Source organism: Spinacia oleracea, chromosome 6, assembly GCF_020520425.1.
Source record: "Spinacia oleracea cultivar Varoflay chromosome 6, BTI_SOV_V1, whole genome shotgun sequence".
Classification (NCBI taxonomy): domain Eukaryota; kingdom Viridiplantae; phylum Streptophyta; class Magnoliopsida; order Caryophyllales; family Amaranthaceae; genus Spinacia; species Spinacia oleracea.
The window spans coordinates 27,854,277-27,877,722 of NC_079492.1; the positions used below are offsets into that span (position 1 = coordinate 27,854,277).

The window sequence follows — 23,446 nt, forward strand, 5'->3', positions numbered from 1 at the left end:
AGACACTTAAAAGTCCTTTGAATATTCTGTTCTCCTTGAAGAACTTGTAAAGTCTTCTAAGAGATGTCTATTCTTTAAAGCCACTTCTAAAGTCCTTAAAGAATAAGTGTTCGGATTTTCTGAAGAACTTCTAAAAGCCTCTAGAATGTCCGTTTATGTTTGTTGTTCGCCTCAAATACTTTCGAGGTCTATTTTCTCCCACTTGTCATTTTGGAAACGAATCTCCAAAAGGACATTATTTCGAGCAAACAAACATTATGTTCTCAAAAATTCGTGGTAGAAACAATACCTTTGTGTCTCATTTGAATAAATCACAATGAAACATATATCTATATTTGGGCCTTAGTTTGTCGAATAACAAACACTAAGCTCCCACTGAGTTTAGCAACTCTTTAGATATATATAATTGAAAAAGTATTCTGAAATTATTTTTCAATAGCTTTGACGAATTTGGTTTAGTTTGGTGGTAGTTGAGCATTTTGTTTTAGAAATTATAGGAAAACTCTTTATGATTCATCATTGATCGAATCAAGTACTAATTGACTTCGATCATTCCAACATAGATATGCCATACCTTATGCAGCTAGATCGTGAAATTACAACGCAAAATCATTGATGATCATTCTTGGTATAAGTAATCATCAACATGATCTAACCTAGATCTTTATGATTTCTTGACAAGTGGATTTTATACTTCTGAATCTTTGAACTAGCCAAACAGATTCAAACTTACAACACTTTGAGTATATAAGTCCATATTCTCTCAAAACCATGTGAAATAATAAAGCCATAAAATCTTTCTTTAGCTTTGAACTCTATTGTCTAGGTTTTCTAACAATAGTTCATATCTTTTGTTACTTTCAACAAGTAAGACAAGTGGATGACCCTAAATAGCCATTAAGTTCCAGCCTTGAAAGAACTTAAAACAAACTAGATGACCCTACAACTAATGTAGAATTTCCATGCTTCATTTCCCACTTGTAGGTCATTAGTGTATCCCAGGTTCCATTATTTGAGTTATTACCGAAGTAAGAACCTCAAGCGGTATATGATACCAAGGAAGTTTGATTGCTAGGTCACTTCTCTTTAAACATAAGCTTTTAGGTAGAAACCGAATTGTAAATTCCTTTCACTTGTTCCTTATTTTCCTATTTCTTGTACCCTTTCTTATAGTCTTAAGAGTTGACTTCTCTAGTGTTGACTTTTATACTTTGTTAGATATGTCCAATGTCACTCCAACAGAGTTCTTACCATTTTATTTATGTTGAATGTTCTGTTTCAACTAGATGATCTTACCAGAAGCTTCTAAAGTTCTCTAAGCATCGATCTATTCGAATGTCTAGGGACTAGACTCATTCGAGAATTAAATGGAAAAAGATGTTAGGTTGTTAACCATTGGTAAAGCTGAGCGTTTAAACTCAATGCTTTATGATCTCAAAATTACATTGTATTTTGAATTCACAAGCACCAATCGGTTTTCCATTCGACTTTGATACTCGAAAACAACCATAAAAGTCGCTAAAAGAAATGTACATTTTAAATCGCTCACTTTCTCTCATTTCCGTGAATCGTTCTTAGATTCACTACCAATCGAGGAAATTTACTTTTACCTTTCTAAAGGGATTTACTGCAGTGCAAGATATATAATTATAAACAATCATTAAAACATACATTGAAGCATGCAAAGTCTAAACATTTATCATGAGTAATAACTTAAAAATGAAAGCAATCATGCAATTTAAACAATTCATTGGCATTTTATTCGAATTTATTGTTCCGACAGGTGTGAATAAAATGATTCCAAGATCCTTAAATCATTGAAGAATTAAGCACATTATGTATTTAGACTCAATTCTAAAATATTTTAGGTAAGCAAATCCTTTGCTAATAGTCTAGAAACTACTCTTGGTTGATAGGTACGTCTAAGAATTTATTAGGTAAACCTATCTCATTTGCCACAACATAAAAGGACTCCTTACTTATATCGTTGAGTTTCACCAAAAATAACATGTACTCACAATTATTTGTGTACCTTACCCCTTTAGGATCAATAAGTAACACCTCGCTATGGCGGAAAACTATTACTAAGATTGATGTAAAGGTTATCCAAGTAAGTGTTATTTTGGCATGACACCCTTTAACTCAATTTTTAAGTTTGGAACTTAAGGCTCTTACTATGTTGGTTAGATTTTAAGTGAACTAAAATCCTTAATCATGCAACATAATCAAGCCCCAATCTCATGCATAATTAAGACATATTTAAAGAAATAAATAACTCAAAGCATGCATAAGATATAAATGTGATCTAGTATGGCCCGACTTCATCTTGAAGCTTCAACTTCAAACTCCGTCTTGAAAATGGATTGGAAACTCCATCTTGAATTTCACCATGGGAGGCGCCATTTTCTTCAAATAGGATAAGCTATAATTTAAACTAATTACAACTATTTGATGGTACGCAGACCATATTTAAATTAAAAACTTTGGTGCATTAGTCCAATTTTACATTCAAATTAATGTTACGCATACCATATTTTCTATCCTATTTTGGCCATACTAGTCACTTCCCATAACCTGCAAAACACTACATTTATACAATATACCATTCACCCATTCATTTATCAATGAATGGCCCACATAGCTAGTTAGTAGAACATATTATGCATCAATTAATCAAGCCTTCCAATAATCTACAAATTATTCAATCCTTATTAATTCTAATCAAGTTGTTTTAACCTTAAAGGAACGTAGACCTAATCAAGAGTTTATGACTAAAATGCTCCCACTGAAACCAGGAAATTTACATGCTTTACGAATTTTAAACATAAAATTGTATTTCCTAGTCCAACCGAAAACTTACAAATTTAATTAAAATTTGAAGCTCATATAAAATATTATTTAAATCCTTTAATTTTTTTTAGTTGATTAAATTAATTAATTTAAATTTAATCAAGATTTTAATTTTAGTAAAATAATTAGTGTAAATAAATTTATAATAATTATTCAAAATTAAATTCCGAGAAAAAATTAAATTACAAATTTAAATTTAATTAAAATCGTTTTCAACCGAAAAATCAAAATTAAAACGAATCAATCGGGCCAAGACAAGGACATGGGCTCGCCCCAATGCCTCGTCGAGTCCACGTAGCAGCAGTGCCCCGTGGGCTGCCGCTCGACTGATCGTATCGCAAGCCACGAGCAGCCATGCGCAAACACATCAAGCCGAGCAAGCCACGCTTGCGCGCAGCAGCTCGCTCGCGTGGCAGGGGCACCCTTGCTAGGCGCGGCCGCGGGGCATGGCTGCGGGGCAATGCTCGCTGTGCGAGCCAGCGCCCACTTCCCATGCGCTGCCACGCTTGCTGTTGATTCCTTGCTTCTTGCCCATCCGCCCACGTACTCGTAGCACACATCGCATAGCAGGGCTGCTACCTTGCGCGCGTGTGCCATGTCCTTGCTCGTTGCATCGTACCGCATGGGCGACGAGCTCCCTTGCTCGTCGTCACATGCCCGCACTATAAAACACCCCTTAAGGGTAACACTTAGCGTCCATTGCTTCATGCGTGCAAAATTCGTGAACGGATTTCATAAAAATTAAAACTTTATTATTTAAATTTATTGACGAATTAATAAATCATATTAATTTCATAAATTTTTGGAAAAATCGAAAATTTACTATTCAAATTAATTTCCGATTATATTTATATTTATGGATTCAAATCTAGGTCATAAAATTTTTAAACTTTTCAATTTTAACAAATTTTATGGTGGTTTTTAATCATAGGATCCTAATTAAATTGCTAATTTATTATGAAAATCAAATCAATTTCTAAATTATTCGAATTTCAACAAATTAATTACAATTACAAATTAGGTTGTATAATTAAAAAGCTTAGGCATTAAAATTGTTAAACATATACAGTAGGTGAATCATAGATTCAAGATTTACAAACAAGAATCGCAAATATTTAATTTAACATCTTAAAAATTACAAATTTTGCGTTCGAAAAACCAAAACCTCCGAAAAGTCATAGTTAGGCTTCGAATTTGGGAATTCTGGCTTCGGCATCAAATCTATGATTTTAGATAAAATTTTAAAATGTTGTTTACATGCGAAATTCACTATAAAATTATACGATTCCGACCATTATTGATTAAACTGTCGAAAATTCTGCGAACATATAATTAAATAATCGCAAAAATTTGCAATTAATTACAAAAAATCGACATTAATCACCCCTTTAATTCATTGCAAATTTATAAAATTTAACCATGTTAACTATAATTTATTATGGAATTAATTAGAGGCTCGTTGTACCACTGTTAGGTTATGACAAACCGAAATTCTTATATGAGACTGTCCTCACCATCAACTGATGGTGAGACCAGTTCACACTTGCAAGTTTAGGTATGTTACTTCTATAGTTTAGACATGTTACTTTATTTATAATTTTAGAGGAGGTGCTTTTTTTAGTTTAGGTATGTTACTTCTATAGTTTATACATGTTACTTTTTTTATACGGAGTAGTTTTAGGGGAGATACCTTCTTAGTTTAGGTATGTTACTTCTATAGTTTAGACATGTTACTTTTTTTTATATAATTTTAGAGGAAGTACTTTTTTAGTTTAGTTATGTTACTTCTATAGTTTATACATGTTACTTTTTTTCACGGAATAGTTTTAGGGGAGATACCTTCTTAGTTTAGGTATGTTACCTCTATAGTTTAGACATGTTACTTTTTTTAAAAAATAATTTTAGAGGAGGTATTTTTTTTAGTTTAGGTATGTTACTTCTATAGTTTAGACATGTTACTTTTTTTTTATAATTTTAGATGAGGTACTTTTTTAGTTTAGATATGTTACTTCTATAGTTTAGATATGTTACTTTTTTTTATACGGAATAGTTTTAGGAAAGGCACATTTTTAGTTTAGGTATGTTACTTCTATAGTTTAGACATGTTACTTTTTATATATATAATTTTAGAGGAGGTACTTTTTTAGTTTAGTTATGTTACTTCTATAGGTTAGATCTGTTACTTTTTTTTATATAGTTTTAGAGGAGGTACGCTATTGGTTTCGCGCTCGTCACACCATCAAGTTGATGGTGTGACTTGTCTCACAGAAGACGCGCTGTATGACAAATATAAAACATATATATTTCATGCGGAAAAACCATAAAACCAGGAATCCAAATTAATTGCCACATAGTCAATTAGCATAATCTAGGATACATACATGTGACGCGTGCCTTCCCTAGCTGCTCCCAAACCGAACAAGAAGAAGTTTAGGACTCCAAGTGTCTTCACTCCGTAGATTGTCCACAGCATGTTCGGATCCGCCTTAGATTCAATTAACTAGAATTTAGCCTAAGGTTTTATGTTATTCGTACTTAATTATTTTGGCAAATTAATAAGCTTAGTTTAATCTTAAAACTATATGAATACTTGAGAATATGATGTATATAAATTGTGATTTTCATCACCTATTTATAGGGTAGAATTATCGGAACTAGAAACCTACTAGGATTCAATTTATCTAATTCAATTAGAATTAGACTTAAATTAAACCTTTGTTTTTAGTGTGTAGTTAAACAACTAACTTTAGTAGTTTTAGGAAAATAATCTAATCGGACAAATCCTAAGCAATCAAGGATTCGAGGCTTGCACGAACCACACACACGAGCAGCCCACGAGGGGCGCTGTTGTGTCCGCACGGGGCTCGGCCCAGCAAGTAGTCACGCGGCCCACAACGTGGGCGCTGCTGCTGCTGGCCTTGCCTTGCTCGGTTGGGCCTAGCCTTGCCTTGTGCTTGGCTGGGGCTGCCTTACTAGGCAGGCTGCTGCTGTTGCTTCTCGCTTTGCGCGGGCTTCGCTAGGCGCGGGTCTAGCTTCGCGCTAGGCCTTGCATCTAGCATGCTCGTCCGATGTTTATTTCGTACGTCGCGCTTCCGATTTATTTTCCGATTCCGGAACTAATTTCTGATTCGAACAATATTTAATACTTCCGATTCCGGAATTAATTTACGTTTCGAACAAATATTTAAGATTTCCGATTCCGGCAATATTTCCGTTTCCGGCAATATTTCCATTTCCGATACGTACCATGTTTCCTTTTCAGGCAACATCTACGACTTGGATAATATTTATATTTCCGATACGATCCATATTTCCGTTTCCGGCAATATCATCGTTTCCGGAGTATTCATAATTTGCCTTTTGAAGATTTCAGCTCCCACTGGAACCGAGATCCGTCGATTCCGAATATCCATAAATGGAGTATTTAATTCACTTTAATACTTGATCCGTTCACGTACTATTTGTGTGACCCTACGGGTTCAGTCAAGAGTAAGTTGTGGATTAATATTATTAATTCCACTTGAACTGAAGCGACCTCTAGCTAGGCATACAGTTCACTTGATCTCACTGAATTATTAACTTGTATAATTAATTAATACTGAACCGCATTTATTAGACTTAGCATTGAATGCATACTTGGACGAAGGGAATTATTTCCTTCAATAAATAAGTGTAAAGCTAGGATGTTATTGCTACAGTTAAACATGAAAGACCTTGAAGAGGAACCTTTACCTTATATCACATCGCAATGCGAAGATTTTAGCAAGATTCTGTATCTCGTGAAACAGAATGAGCTAAAAGTTACATGGATAGATTTGAAATTTCTAATGGCTTTTGCGTTACAATCAATCATGTATGGTGTGATATATAGATCGCCAAGATAATTCGTGAGTGTTAGATCATGACAAGCTTATACCAATCTCCCTTGACCTAAAATCAAAGATCATTAGAATAATATCAAGGACATCCAATACCTTTGGACATGTAGGATGAGCACTTGATAAGAGGAAATGAAGATGAACTGAACTTTTTATGCTACATGCATGGCCTAAGAAAAAGTTGGATATGTTTGTTAGGAAAAACACAATCATACACGGGCAATTAAGCATCGTGATTAAAAGGTGGTAACATAGGTTCAAAACCATACGTGATGCATGGGAAACTGAATTAATGATTAGTTTCCAAGTTATCAATCGAAAGATGAATCTCCCCCATCTCTTTGAACTGGTTGGAGTATTCCGAAAAGGGAAAAATCATTTGCAATGAGACATTATAAAAATGAATTCATTATTTCCTAAGAAGCAATTAAAGGGAATCGTTTGTATTGGGAGTTCTTCAATAAACTCAGGTTGATCACAAGTCTGCTATCTGGATGGTTTTCTATATTCAATATGAGAATCATTCTAAAAGCAATGAAAGACTAGATCATTCTATAAACATATTCAAAGATCTTTTCATCTTACACCAAAAGGCTTTCGATAGAAAAGATGCTAAAAATAGCAAAGTTTTATAAAATAAACCTCTACAACGAATGAGATACAACACTCATATGTAGAAATGGAATCAAGTATGAGTTCCACGAATGTTTTAAGTATTGTGTAAAAAAACCATATCTGAAAGACATTAAATGTTTTAATTTTGGGTTAGAGGCAAATAAATTGGATACTCCCTCTGTCCCGGAATACTCGACCCGGTTTGACCGGCACAGAGTTTAAGGGACTTGGATTGACTTATTTAATTTAATAGGTTGTAGTTGATAGTGGGGTATTATTTTAATGTAGTTAGTGGGAGGTGGGTTAAGAGGTGGGGTTGGGGGAGAGTAGGGGATGAATTTTAATTATTTTTTGTATGGAGTAGGGGGTAGGTGGGTTAATAGGGGTGGAGTGAGAAATAATATAATATTGTTAGAATATTTCCATTTTTAGAAACATGTCAAGTATTAAGGGACGGCCCGATAAGGAAAACGGGTCAAGTATTCCGGGACGGAGGGAGTAGTATTTAGTTTAAACATTTATCATTTATGAAATTGTATTTCATATTTCAGTTAATCATGGTTTAGAATTAAATGATGAAGTCAAAGTGATTCAAACTTATTCAAATGGGATATCAAGATTGGAGTCTTTGATAAAGAAATGCCCATAAGTGATCTTGAATATTTAATCACAAAGGATCCCTAATCAGGGTCATTGTATGGTTAGACGAATAATGACTAATGAAGATTAGATTGCAAGTTGATTTATAGTTCAGTCTCTTGAACTAGAAGGGACATGGATGTCAGAAATCATTTGCATAGATACTTATTGGAATTCTTATAGGATTGACCATGAGAACATTTTAAGATATTAAAGTAATTTCATAAGTCGTTCTCATTAATGGTGATTGAAACCTATTTCTCAAAACTTGAGTAGTTATGGCTGCTTATTTGAGAATTAGTTTGCTTTGATGCTCGCTAAACGTTGCACCGTAAAAGGAGACTATAAAAGCAGTATTCAGGCTAGCTATGAATCAAAGTAAGTTGTTCATAAGTTACAAGAAGGGTTTGTCCTCCTATCTTTAATAAGATATGGTGTTGTTGTTGTACAAGGCCTCTCGAAGACTTAGATACTGTGAAAATACATGGACGTGCTCAGATAGGTTAAGGCTAAACCATCTGTAAAAGTTTAACAGTTGAACTCAGTAATTCGAGAAACACTTCTAGACCTAATAAGGATTGCTTGGATCTTTCCTTATGTTCAGTAAGTAACACTAAGAGACAAAGGAATTAGAATGCACACTTGTCTAAAGGACAAGTGGGAGACTGAAGGAAATGTGTCCTTCATCGAAGGTGCATTTCTCCAATACTAAGGTTCAGATTAATTATAGAATAATTAATTCAATGAGATCAAGTGATCGGAACAATTAGCTGGAGTATACCTTCCGATTAGTGAGTTCTAATCCTTATTAGGCTTAAAACTTACTCATGACTGAACCTACAAGGTCACACCATTGGCATAAAATAAATTGTTGGATTAATTGAATCGGAAATTCATTTAATGGCTTTTCAGGTAATTAATTCGAAAAGCATAAATATACAATAAGACGTTGGATCAGAATCGTATATCGTATTCCCTATATTCGTGAGCTAGGCAAAACAAATAATCGTATCGTACGACATTGGATCGTCAAATTACTATACGATAAGCATGGGCTGAAAGGCCATCGGAACACATACGAGGAGCAACACATGAGCCGAGTTCACGAAGCACCCAAGGCCCATGGGCGGCTGGGCGCAAGGTAGAAAAACAGCAGGAGCGACAGCAAGACCATGGCTTGGCCGTGATGCACGCGTGGGGCGAGTGGAAGGAATAGCAGCAGCAGCATCGCCAGCCGCTTGCTTGGGCGCGGCCCAAGGCTCAGTGTTGGGCGCATGCTTGCGGGCTAATGTGTTGGCCGGCCACAAGGCTTCATGCCTTGGGTGGTACACCCAACTAATAACCTAGGTTAATTTATTAACCTATTCCTTTTCTACACAATTATTATACTCTCAAACCCTAGATACCTAGAGAACCCTAAATCTCTCTATGCCTCCAAAGTGAGTTTTTCCATAAAAGCGAAAATACCTTGTGAAAGTTCTAAGTTAACAGAATCAAGGCAAATCTGAATGTGTCGGTGGAGTATGGTAGAGGCACTACACATGGAGTTCTTGTTCGTGTTTGTAGGGGGTTTTTTTCGTACGTTCTGTAGTTTCCCCTACGAGGGAGGTTTTAGAACCTTTGTATTTTTGGATTTTGAAGGAGTCGCCACCAAACATTTTTAAGGGTCCCGTTTGGAAAGACCAAAAAGTGACTCTATTAGAATAAGGCATTGAATCTTAGAAACGGATGGGTGAGATCCGGGCAAGGGAACGAGATGCTCATTCCGCGAGCTTTAGAAATTATTCAAATGCATGGCACAAAACATTTTCGAATAACCCTAGTTATGACACTATGTGGGTTTGGATTTAGTACTTTGAACAAATAGAATTTCTACTTTGTATCGTGACCACTTTGCTTTAAAGTTAATTTAAGGGAACCTAAGATCGGTTTGTCCAAGAAATTATCTTCGTTAAGCGTGGTGTAACCTTGTATTTTATTGTATTTAGCATGTGAGGTGATGAAAGCAATAAACAAGTAAAGCAACATCACAATAGAAAATGAGTGCATAATTAGTAAAGTACATCACCACCTAGAAAGGGACTAGGTGCGAAACCACTTTCCCTAGAAAGACTAGGCAAGTAAAGTTGCATAATTGAAAGTGCGAAATTGAACGGTGCAATATTGAAAATCACAATTGAAATTGCGATATTGAAGTGCATATATAATTGAAAAGTGCGATATTGAATTTGAACTATAGCACATGAGATCCGAACGCCAAACGACTCCTTAAGAATAAGTGCGTCCGACACAAATTCAAAACTAAAATCTTAACTTTAGGTCAAATTGCTCAACCTAAAGTGTCTTAGATTTTGAACATAGAAATTGAACTTGAAAGGTTGAATATTGAACATTGAACTTGTATATTGAAATAAGGAGTTTTGAATCTCAAAGATTGGATATTTTAATGTTGAAAAGATTTTATCTTTGATATGCTCCAAGTATTGAAATGATTCTAGTTTAAGGAAGTGATTACAAACAACCTTAAACATCATTGAATCTTGAAATTTGGAAACTTGAACTTGAATATTGAAAAATGGAGTCTTGAATCTCAAAGATTAGACCTTTTAACATTGAAAAGGCCTCACCTTTGATTACTCCATGGTTTGAAAATGATTCTAGTTTAAGGAAGTGAATACAAACAACCTTAAACATCATTGAATCTTGAAAATTTGTATTTGTATCATAGAAAGTGTTGATTTTGTAAGAGTATGTGATTGTTGTAAGTGACACTTTTAAGAGTAAAAGTATCAACCTTACTAATTATGTTTTTTGAATACAAAGCATAAAGATCCAAACTTGAAACTTGTAGGAGTTTGGATGATCATTTGAGGGGGGTTTCAAGTATGAAATCCCCTCAAAGATTACTCCTTCTTGACATATCCTAGTTCAAGTGTGTATTAATCAACACAAGAACATCATAGGATTAGTAAACTTGAAATTAGAAAGGTAGAAACTTTGATTTGAGAGTCCTCGGAAACATACCTAGATTTAGGTGTTGATCGATTTCCAAGCTTGGACTCCCAAATTGCTTAGGACATTAGAACATTGAACTTGTATTTTGAAATGATTGAATGAGTGTGTTTTTTAGAGATTTTATGTTGAATATTGAAGGATTTCAAGCTTGAACATTGAAGGATTTGAATATTGGATTTTGAAGAGTTTTGAAGTTGGCAGAGCTTCGCTACTCGGAATTTAGTGATTCTTGCCCCATTTGTTCGTAGAAAAAGGGGGATATTTATAGGAAATCTTTCTGGGATTAGGGAAAAGCTGCGCCAGGCGCTGGCCCTGCGTCAGGCGCCGCTGACGTGGCACAGAACAGCGGGCACAAGCCAGCGCGTCGCTTTTGTCCTTTTGAGCGTTTTGGCGGTTTGCAAAAGATGCTCTTTGTTCCTTCTCCTTCATTTTGCTTGGAGGTTAAGGAATGGATATTTATGTATTTGAAAGATATATTTTTGAGGAAGCTTCTTGAGATTGCTGATTTGTACAGGTTTCACTCGGTTTTACGGGTCGGCGCCCGGAATGCTCGATTTTGGGGCCGGATCCCGAATTGGACTTTCCTTATATGATTTTGAGTGGAAAAGTGCCACAAAGAATGATGGTGGAATCAGTTTCTTGATATTGAACTTGGATTTTGAAATTGTATTTTGGAAATGTGTTTGGGCTTGAATTGGAACCCGAGGTTCGAATTTGGACCCAAGGCTTGTATCTTTGAATTGGAAGTTTGGAATAGAAATTGAACTTAGGAATTGAACTTGTATGGATTAGAATTATTAATTGGAGTTGGATTTTTGGAATTAGAATTTGTTTGGATTGGAATTGTGTTGGCTTTAAGATTTGTACTTGAATTTTGAACGATAGTTCAAAATAGAATTGAATTATGTCCTTTGCAACTGGTGGCTTATACATGGAAATCAATCGCCTAAACCTATTGGCGATATCGTCATTGGACTCTAGGGGAGACACAATTTTGGTGTCTACAGATGCCCCCACTTTGACTGAGCTTTCGGTTAGGAAAGCGCAAGTCAAAGTATTTGGAAAGGGACGGAGAATGGTCAAGATGCTCTGTAATCAAGACCATTCTTTGTACGCCGTTACCTGCATAAGACAAGCGTTAGAAAAAGGATAGAGTCTACCTCCGTGCGGCTTGACGACTCTAATTTGTACTTGCATCGCTTTTCCGCCTTTGGTTTAGGACAGAGCTTGGCATCGAAAATTTTGAATTTTGAATTTCGAATACCCGGAGTTGACCCGCTGAGGATATGCTTTACTGGGGAGAAGAGTGATAAGGCGTTTTTCCGTCGTTGAAAGATCAACGCCTCAATCAAACAAAATTTATAGAACCGCTAGACTAACCAATTATATGAACTATAGTGGAAAGTAAAGGGATCGTCCCAAAGAAACTATGGTTCTCGAGTTTAAATGTCAAGCTAGTTCGAACAAGAAGTTTGATTTGAATTATCACTATGAAGCTAAACTAAGAATTAAACTAGATTGAATCAAGGAAGGGAAATGTTAGGGAGTTGGGGATAGTCTAGGGAAATCGGGGGAAATGAACTACCATCTAGTAATCATGAATGATGCAATGAAATAGCACATAGGGGAATGAAAACAAATGACGTGCTCGCCACCTCTCGGATAGAGCACGCGAAGCAACCTAGCCTATAGAAAAGCTTTCGCATAGTCCTAAGCCAGATTAGCTTGCATATAATAGGAATTATCATTCACTTGCATGAATTAGGCTCACAATGTCTTGCCAAACCTAAATCATACATTCCAATCTAATTCAATCAACTAGCATTTGCAACTACTATTCAATTGATCATGGAAAATCCTAGCACTAAATCAATTTAATCACATCAATCATTCATCAATCAAATAATCAAGTTCCTCTAATTAGGCCCCTAGATTCTCCCCTTTCCCTAACCTAATTCTACTCACTAATCATACTAGAAATCAAGAAATCCATTAATTCTAGACTAGTAAGCATGGAATTGAAAGATTAGAAAGAGAGAATCAAAGACTAAAACAATCAATTGAACAATCAACAAGATAATTAAGGATCAAAGTAACTAAAGTAAAATCACAAAGAATTCAAGAATTAAAGGAATTAAAGAACAATCAATAAGAAATTGAATTGAAATGCACAAAATTAGAAGAAGAGTTTAGAGAATTACAAATTGATGCTTCAATGGAGGAGAGTTTCTCTCTCTAGAAATGCTGAAAAACTAACTTTGAGAATCTAAGAATGTCAACTAAAATTCTACACTTACAAAAAAAATGAAAAATCTATTTATAAGTTTCCCCAAATAGAAGCCAAAATTCGAATAAGAGCAGCCCGCGCAGCCATTCGGTCGCACAGACCCTCTGTGCGACCGAACGTAAAAGAATCATTCGAGCAAACACTGGGACCTGTGCGAGCGAAGGCAGCAAAGAACACTTCCTTCGTCATGTGCGACCGAACGAGGAACCCTGTTCGGTCGAATGGGGTCTCTTTGGCTCATATCTCCTCTGCAGTATGATTCGCTCGAACGAAAGGGCTTGTGTGGGCGCACAACTCTTGTGCGGTCGAGTAGGCAACCTTGTGCGGTCGCATCCCAAATTAGAGACATTCTCCCTCCAAAAATCAATCTTGTGCGACCGAACTACAGAGCACGTTCGATCGCACAAAACCTGTGTTGTCGAGTAGAAGACCTGTGCGGTCGCTTTCCAAATTTGAGACATTCTGCCTCCAAAAATCCATTTTGTGCGACCGAACAATAGAGCACGTTCGACCGCACAAAACTGGATATTTCTTATGCCCATTTGCACTCCTCTGTTCGGCCGCACAAACCATCACTCGATCGCACAAGCCCTGTTTTGGCTTGATTCTACTTGTTTTTCATCACCTTTCATCATAATCACCTATAAAGCACAAGATGGAACGAAACTTATAAAATTCACAAAAAAGCTATAAAAACTAACATAAAATCCTAAGCTAAGAGCGACTTAAATGTCGCTCATCAAACTCCCCCAAGCTAAGTGTTTGCCAGTCTCTACCAAACTAAACTCAACTAGGAAAGAATGATCAACTAATCGAATTCTAAAAACTGACAAAAACAAAAAAACAGCAAATCTAATCAAGGCAAGACTAAAAATGAAAAGCACATACCAAGAAAATAAAGAAAGAAAAGAAAAGAAAAGAAAAGAAATTAAACTACAAAATCCAAGATAGGGCCTTTATTATGGAACGAGTATAAAAGAACACTAATATTACCAATCAAATAAATGAGTACACGCTAACTAATGTCCTAAATCGAGTGAAAGATTCAAGTGCTAAGCAAAGCGAACTAAGGGTGAACACTAATCAATTCCCCTTCAACCGAGCATACCACGTCAAATCTCTAGATCTTTTCCACCCTTGAGAGCAGCGTCTCGAGACACCGCGAAGGCGCCGGAGAAAATAAGATAGGCTACCCGACATCTTAGCATGACAATCCCATTCCATAAACTTGACCAAATCCTCCCTCCACCGACAATGACTTAAATCTAAAGGGTCAAGAGGACTTTCAGGGCGTAACGTAGGCTAGGGGTAAGGTGTGGAACAAATTTGGTAATTTGGTGCTCATACCTAAAGTGAAGCGCAATGATAGAACTCAACTCAAGCATATTGAACCAAATACAAACTCATACCACTTATTTGGGGTACCCCCAAGCTTATTCAACAACAATTCTAAACTACAACTCTTTTTGCACTTTTCTTGATTTGATTTTCTCTTTTTTTTTTGTGTTTCAATTGAAACTTTTCTCATGCCTTGTTTTTCTCTATTTTTGGCTTTTTCAAAACTTTTATTTCTCATTTTTGCTTTGCATCACTTATTCACTATATACAACATATTTCCCAAACTTTGCCATTCATCATTCCTCAAATATGCATAATCATTCAAAAACTAACAAGCATCATACCTCTAAGCTTCACTATCACTTCTAAGGGTGAAAACAAAACAAAGGCTATTAGGCTTGTAATGTGCTCATAAGAAATGAAGGGTCAAGGCTCAAATGGCTAGCAAGGGGGCAAATGCAAACAAAAACATATGAGAAAAATAGAAAATAAAGTCCTAAACTAAAAAGAAAAATAGTCACCGAAAGAAATGCCTCTATCGTCCCCTAAAGTAGTTCGGTCGCGGTCTTGGGAAGGAAATAGTCAAATTCGGGAAGTAAGAAAGTCAATGCCAAGGATCCATGCCACTCAAAATATATGTATATGTGTTTGGGCTAATTTGAACATGAACCTCACATGGGAGCAAATACCACTCTCTCCGGTTTCAAATCACTAGAGAGATCGACACCATCTTACCACAAGCCAAGGGTTCAAGACGCATGCTACCCAAAGTTCTAACCAACTTCCTTAACACCAAATCCTAAATTCGACCCAAGACATTAAAAACCGTGTAAACATTTACCAATTGGGAATAAAAGCATTCTAGTCTACAAGTTCCAATTTTATTTGCCCAAATCAAGAATATTGCCTAAGAAAACCTAGAAAAACTTGCCTTGACAAAAGGAAAGGAAAAAGAAGAAAAAGAAAGAAAAAGGAAGAGAATAAGAAAACACACCAAAATAAGAAAACAAAAAGAATCAAACAAAACAAACGAAAAGAAAAGAAACTAAAAACAAACTAAAAACAAAGAAACTAACATATACAAGTGCACATAATGGTATGGTTTCCAAGACATGAGCATCACAAATAGGCAACTACACAACAAAACTCCCCCCAAGCTAGAATTAGGCCATATCCTCAAGGACTAAAACTAAGCAAGGAGGGGCAAAGCTACCCATCCAACCAAATGCCCCATATGCAAGATGCCCGTCCCGCAAAGAACCGGTAAAAACCGAACAAACTCACCAAAATATCGACGAACAAGTCATAGGTGGAAAGTGGGAACCCACATCAACGAAACTAAACCAAAAGCATGCAAAGAAGCCGCGGGGTGACTCCCGAAAGCGCTCGTTTAACGTCATTAGCTTGACGGATCCCCCCAAATTCATGGGGGGTCCTTGAGGTCCAAGGTAGCAAAAGATCCAATAGAGTCTCCCAAGTAATAGTGTTTGAGACGATGCCCATTCACTTTGAAGGACCCGAAATCATCATTCCGAATCTCGATAGCACCATGGGGGAAAACCCGAACAACATCGAACGGACCGCTCCACCAGGATTTTAGTTTTCCCGGGAACAACTTCAAGCGAGAGTTATAAAGGAGGACCTTCTCCCCCTCCTTGAACTCTCTCTTCTCAATCTTGGCGTCATGATATTGTTTAGAACGCGCCTTGTAGATGCTCGCGGAGTCATAGGTATTCATGCGGAGCTCTTCTAACTCATGGAGATCGAGCAATCGCCGCTCACCCGCAATAGTGAGCTCAAAATTCAAAGTTTTGATGGCTCATATGGCCTTGTGCTCAAGCTCCACTGACAAGTGGCAATTCTTTCCATAACCAAGTTTGTAAGGAGTCATCCCAATTGGCGTCTTGAAAGCCGTTCTATACGCCCATAAGGCGTCATCAAGTTTGATTGACCAATCCTTGCGGTTCTTGGCAACCGACTTCTCCAAGATAGACTTGATCTCCCTATTGGTGACTTCCACTTGCCCGCTAGTTTGAGGATGATAGCCCACACCAACTTTGTGATGAACACCATACTTCCGCAAGAGAGCCTTAAACTTACCATGGGCAAAATGGGACCCCCCCATCACTAATCAAAGCCCTAGGAACCCCAAAACGCGGAAAGATGATCCTCTTGAAGAGGTTGACTATCACTTTTTGATCGTTAGTGGGAGATGCAATGGCTTCCGCCCACTTGGAAACATAGTCAACCGCTACAAGAATGTAGAGGTTGCCATAAGAAAAAGGGAATGGACCCATGAAGTCTATTTCCCACACATCGAACACCTCCAACTCTAGGATAGGATTTTGTGGCATTTCATGTCTTTTGGAAATATTACCCGTTCTTTGATAACGATCACAAGACTTGACAAATGCCCAAGCATCCCGATAAAGGGTAGGCCACCACAACATGCTTTGAAGAATCTTGGAAGCGGTTCTATCACCTCCCATATGCCCACCACAAGGGGAGGAGTGGCACATACGAAGAAGACTAGGGAACTCCTCATCCGGAACACACCTCCTTAAAAGGCCATCCGGGCACCGTCTCAACAATGTGGGCTCATCCCAAATATAGCGCCTAGAATCATACTTCAACTTGCGGCGCTCTTGAGTGGTGAGATCTTCGGGGATCGCCCCACAAGCCAAGTAATTCACTATGTCAACAAACCAAGGGAGTTTAGAACTCCCAACCATGTACAAGGTATCATCTCTCAAAGAATCCTCAATGGGGACATCATCCGGAGCCACACTCCCAAGTTCTAGCCTAGATAGGTGGTCGGCCACCACATTCTCGGCTCCTTTCTTATCTCTAATCTCAATGTCGAATTCTTAAAGGAGTAGCACCCAACGAATGAGTCTCGGTTTAGCCTCCTTTTTTGCCATAAGATAGCGAATAGCCACATGATCTTTGTACACAATTTTCTTTGACCCTACCAAATAGGTCCTAAACTTTTCAAATGCATGCACAATGCCAAGAAATTCTTTCTCGGTCGTGGTGTAGTTGGCTTGAGCTTGATTAAGAGTCTTTGACATATAATAGATCACATGGAGATTTTTGTCCTTTCGTTGACCAAGAACTCCCCCAACCAAGAAATCACTTGCGTCGCGCATCAACTCGAAAGGTAGAGACCAATCCAGAGCTTGAACTATAGGAGTAGAAATAAGGGCACTCTTGATTGTGTTAAAGGCCTTGAGACATGCGGAATCAAAGTGAAAGTCACACTCCTTTTGGAGGAGGTTAGTGAGAGGTCGAACAATCGAGGAAAAGTCTTTAATGAATCGCCTATAGAATCCGCATGCCCAAGAAAGGACCGGATCCCCTTAATATTCACCGGGGGAGGCAACTTCTCTATGACATCGATTTTCGTTCGATCTACCTCAATCCCATGGTGAGAGACCTTGTGCCCTAGAACAATTTCTTCCTCCACCATGAAGTGGCATTTTTTCCAATTGAGCACTAAGTTGACTTTCTCACACCTCGCAAGGCACTTCCTAAGATTGATGAGGCATTCATCATAGGTGGATCATCCCACCGAAAAGTCATCCATGAACACCTCCATTTCTTCTTCGAGCATATCACCAAAAATACTCATCATACACCTTTGGAACGCCCCGGGGGCATTGCGAAGCCCGAATGGCATCCTCTTGTAGGCAAAAGTCCCATAAGGGCAAGTAAATGTAGTTTTCTCTTGGTCTTCCAGGTTTATGGGGATTTGAAAGAACCCGGAATAATCATCAAGAAATCTAAAATACTTGTGTTTGGTTAGATGTTCAAGCATTTGATCAATAAATGGTAGAGGAAAGTGGTCTTTCTTAGTGGAAAGATTAAGTTGGCGATAGTCAATACACATGCACCACTCGGTTACCGTCCGGGTGGAAATGAGCTCTCCATGTGAATTCTTGACTACCGTCATCCCACTTTTTTTTGGAACCACATGGACCGGGGATACCCATCGACTATTAGAAATAGGATAGATAATCCCTGCCGTCAAAAGCTTCATTATTTCCTTCTTAACCACCTCTCCCATAGGTGGATTAAGTTTTCTTTGCCTCTCCCGATGTGGGACGGCATTGTCCTCAAGCTCTATATGATGCATGCAAAGGGTTGGGCTAACACCTTTCAAATCACCAATAGTGTAGCCCAAAGCCCTTTGATGACGTTTCAAGACATGAGTGAGCTTGAGCACTTGCTCATCATCTAAAGAGGAATTGATAATCACGGGGTAAGAAGAGTTTGGACCGCGAAATGCGTACCTCAAGCTTGAAGGTAGAGGTTTTAGCTCTACCTTGGGAGCTTCCTTACCAATTCGGGCTTCATCCAAAGGTTCTTTCCTATCCAACACAAGCATGCATTTCTCGGGTTGAGCGCAAGGTAGTTGGGCATCCAAGAGCTCCTCGTAGTTAGCCACTTCGATCCCTAAAGTACCTAAGCCATGTCTATTCAAAAGAACAAGCTCAAGTGGATCATTAGTGGTGAGAAAGTGCTCATGCATGTCATTCACTATGGGATCAAAAGAGTCCACCAAGAAACATTTCTCATTTGTGGAACTAGGATAACGCATGGCCTTATTCAAGTCAAAAAACAAACTATCCTTCCCAACTTTCAAAGTAATGTTCCCTTGCTTGACATCAATAACGGCCCCTGCCGTAGCCAAGAATGGGCGGCCTAGAATAATAGGGACATGCACGTCCTCATCTATGTCTAGGACTACAAAATCGACGGGGATCACTAATCCACCAACTCTCAAGGGTACATCCTCAACCTTGCCAATAGGGTACTTGACCGAACGGTCGGCAAGTTGCAAGGTGATGTTAGTTGGGACAAGATCACCAACTTCAAGCTTGGAGAACACCGAATAAGGCATTAGACTAACGCTAGAACCCAAATCACACAAGGCATTGCTTATTTCAAGCTCCTTGATAGCACAAGGGATAGAAAAACTACCCGGGTCTTTGAGTTCGGGTGGCATTTGGTTAAGAATGATAGCACTACAATTCTCGGTGAGGTTCACCGTCTCCTTTACGTCGCAATCCCGCTTCCCACTCAAGATTTCCTTGAGAAACCTTGAGTAGGTAGGCATTTGTTTCAATGCGTCCGTAAAGGGGAGAGTGATGTGCAATTTTTGAAGAACATCAAGGATTTAGAGAATTGCACATCCAACTTGTGCCTTATGAATATTTGGGGATAGGGAAGTTTAGGAGTGGGGAGAGGTAGGAGAGTTGCCTCCTTTGGTATAGGAGTTTCACCTTCATCATTGATGGGAGGCTCCTCTTCTACCACATCATTGTCACTAGACTGAATGACTCCCTCTTGATCCTTTCCATTGGGCTTAGAAACCTTATTAGCTCTAGGAACATTATCTAAAATCCTCCCACTCCTTGTCACTATGGCATTCATTTTCTTTGGAGCATGACTTTGGGGTGGGAGACTAGCATTCGCATGACTTTCCCTAATGGTATTAACAAGTTGAGCTAATTGGTTTTCAATCATCTTCAATTGAGTGGTGGATTGCTTGAATCCATCCTCAAACTCGACATTCTTCTTGGCTTGCGTCCCCACAAACGACTCCATGAGAGCCTCAAGATTAGACTTGAGAGGCGGGAGTGGTGGGGGTGCAATGCCATAACCACTAAGGTTTGCTTGATATTGGTTGCCAAAGGTCCTCGGTCCATTGAATCCGGGAGGTGGGATTTGAGATTCACCATAAGGACCTCTCGAGTTCAAAGGATAACCCCCACTTGAGGCACCCCTAAATTTCCCATAAGAGTAGTTATAACCCCCTCCACCTTGATGGTTGGGATTATAACTCCCTTGGTTGTATTGGCCTTGATTGCCAAAACCTTGAGGTTGACCATAGGGCGCTTGGCTTTGATACCCTTGTTCTTTATAGCCACCTCGATTTTGGCTATCATACCCACTTCCTTGGCCATAGCCTTGATGGGAACCATACATATAGGGCCCTCTAGGTTTCCTATCAAAATTTTGATTGTTAGGGTTATCATTCCTAGACCTCTCATGTAAGGCATTAACATACTCTACATCAAAATCGCCTTCATACGAAGGGCCATAATCCACAAAAGACAAGTTATGAACTAAGGGGCATGCATTGGGGGAGTGACTAAAGTCTTGGCAATTGTCGCAAAAGGAAGTGCCCGGAGGCATTGTATCATAAGAACTAACCTTGCTCTTCCCCTTATTGAGAAGAGTGGCCGAAGGAGGTGGAATTGTAGATGGTGATGGCGGTTGGCTTAGTGTGTTTTCAAGCTTCTCGAATCGCGAGCTAAGCTTCTCTATCATCCGTGCTTGCTCCATGGCGTACACCGAACCCTTACCATCATCACTTCTACCTTTGCCATCATAATTCCTTGTGCCTACATGCCAAGATTGGTAGTTTTGAACTACATCCTCAATGATTACCTATATTTGATCCTCGGTTTTGTTCATGATGGGGCCTCCCGCTCCCACATCAAGACTTGGCTTTGAACTTGGGCTCAACCCCAAGTAGAATGTTTTAAGCAACAACCATTTAGGGATCCCATGGTGAGGGCATTCCCTTTGGTACTCCTCAAAACGATCCCAAGCTTCGAAGAGTGACTCATCTCGCCTTTGCTCAAAGGATTGAATCTTGTGGGGACACTCCGCCGTCTTCCCATGCGAATAGAATTTGTTTAAGAATGCACTCATCACCTCGGTCCAAGTGCGAAGTGAGTTAGGCTTGACCTCCTTGTCAAGCCAATCACTTGCTCGCCCAAGTAGAGAGAACCGAAACAATCTCAACCTCACGTAATCCGATGTGACACCATTATGCTTGATTGTGTCACAATAGTGCTCGAACTGTTTGAGATGTTCGTGAGGTGATTCATTACTCTTCCCACAAAAGGGGTGGCTTTGGACCAAATTGATCAAGGCGGGCTTGATCTCAAAGTTATTGGCATTTGTTGTTGGGGATTGAATACCTCATGTAGCTTCGAATGCCCCCGGTATTCCCAAGTTCTTAACCGGGAGCGCCATATTCTCAAAAACTTGCTCACTCTACTGTTGTTCCTCACCAACACTCAACGTTTCGAATATGTTATGGCTTGATGAGCTAGACCGTACACGCCTTAGTCTCCTAAGTTTCCTCTCCAATTCGAGGTCAAGAGGATGGAGGGTCCTTTGACGAGCACGCCCCCTAACAAGCATACAAACTCAAGAAAACCGTGAGCAATGCCAAGGAAGAAGAAAGCTAAGCTAAATTGTAATGTTTTTGTATTTTCTAATAATGAACTAGTCTCAACTTAAACTCAAAAACAACAACCGCTCCCCGGCAACGGCGCCATTTTGATAAGGGGTTTTTCCGTCGTTGAAAGATCAACGCCTCAATCAAACAAAATTTATAGAACCGTTAGAAAAATCAACTATATGAACTATAGTGGAAAGTAAAGGGATCGTCCCAAAGAAACGATGGTTCTCGAGTTTAAATGTCAAGCTAGTTCGAACAAGAAGTTTGATTTGAATTATCGCTATGAAGCTAAACTAAGAATTAAACTAGATTGAATCAAGCAAGGGAAACGTTAGGGAGTTGGGGATAGTCTAGGGAAATCAGGGAAACTGAACTACCATCTAGTAATCATGAATGATGCAATGAAATAGCACATAGGGGAATGAAAACAAATGACGTGATCTCCACCTCTCGGACAGAGCAAGCGAAGCAACCTAGCCTATAGAAAAACTTTCGCATAGTCCTAAGCTAGATTAGCTTGCATATAATAGGAATTATCATTCACTTGCATGAATTAGGCTCACAATGTCTTGCCAAACCTAAATCATACATTCCAATCTAATTCAATCAACTAGCATTTGCAACTACTATTCAATTGATCATGGAAAATCCTAGCACTAAATCAATTTAATCACATCAATCATTCATCAATCAAATCATCAAGTTCCCCTAATTAGGCCCCTAGATTCTCCCCTTTCCCTAACCTAATTCTACTCACTAACCATACTAGAAATCAAGAAATCCATTAATTCTAGACTAGCAAGCATATGGAATTGAAAGATTAGAAAGAGAGAATCAAAGACTAAAATAATCAATTGAACAATCAACAAGAGAATTAAGGATCAAAGTAACTAAAGTAAAATCAAGAAGAATTCAAGAATTAAAGGAATTAAAGAACAATCAACAATCACAACAAAAGCAAGAATTAAGAAAATGAATTGAATTGCACAAAATTAGAAGAAGAGTTTAGAGAATTACAAATTGATGCTTCAATGGAGAAGAGTTTCTCTCTCTAGAAATGCTGAAAAACTAACTTTGAGAATCTAAGAATGTCAACTAAAATTCTACACTTACAAATATAAACGAAAAATCTATTTTTAAGTTTCCCCAAATAGAAGCCAAAATTCGAATAAGCGTAGCCCGCGCAGCCATTCGGTCGCACAGACCCTCTGTGCGACCGAACGTAAAAGAATCATTTGAGCAAACACTGGGACCTTGTGCGGTCGCATCCAAAATTAGAGACATTCTGCCTCCAAAAATCAATCCTGTGCGACCGAACAGCAGAGCACGTTCGATCGCACAAAACCTGTGTTGTCGAGTAGAAGACCTATGTGGCCGCTTTCCAAATTTGAGACATTCTGCCTCCGAAAATCCATTCTGTGCGACCGAACAACAGAGCACGTTCGACCGCACAGAACTGGATATTCCTTATGCCCATTTGCACTCCTCTGTTCGGGCGCACAAACCATCACTCGATCGCACAAGCCCTGTTTTCGCTTGATTCTACTTGTTTTCCATCACTTT

At 38.5% G+C, this 23,446-nt stretch overlaps 1 protein-coding gene and 1 non-coding gene across 2 annotated transcripts; one reads left to right on the top strand and one right to left on the bottom strand.

The window, feature by feature from the left end:
• Positions 1-16,045: 16,045 nt before the first annotated feature.
• Positions 16,046-16,360, bottom strand: LOC130463028 (uncharacterized). The gene has a single exon (XM_056832045.1). The coding sequence runs from the start codon at positions 16,358-16,360 to the stop codon at positions 16,046-16,048; it is 315 nt and encodes a 104-aa protein (XP_056688023.1).
• Positions 16,361-21,193: 4,833 nt separating this feature from the next.
• LOC130464620 (small nucleolar RNA R71) lies at positions 21,194-21,296 on the top strand. The gene has a single exon (XR_008924998.1). It is a non-coding gene; the product is annotated as a small nucleolar RNA R71 (small nucleolar RNA).
• The last annotated feature ends 2,150 nt before the right edge of the window (positions 21,297-23,446 follow it).

What these genes read in the sequence shown, in the direction of transcription:
- LOC130463028 (XM_056832045.1), bottom strand. Translation starts at nt 16,360, where the DNA reads ATGAATACCTATGACTCCGCGAGCATCTACAAGGCGCGTTCTAAACAA.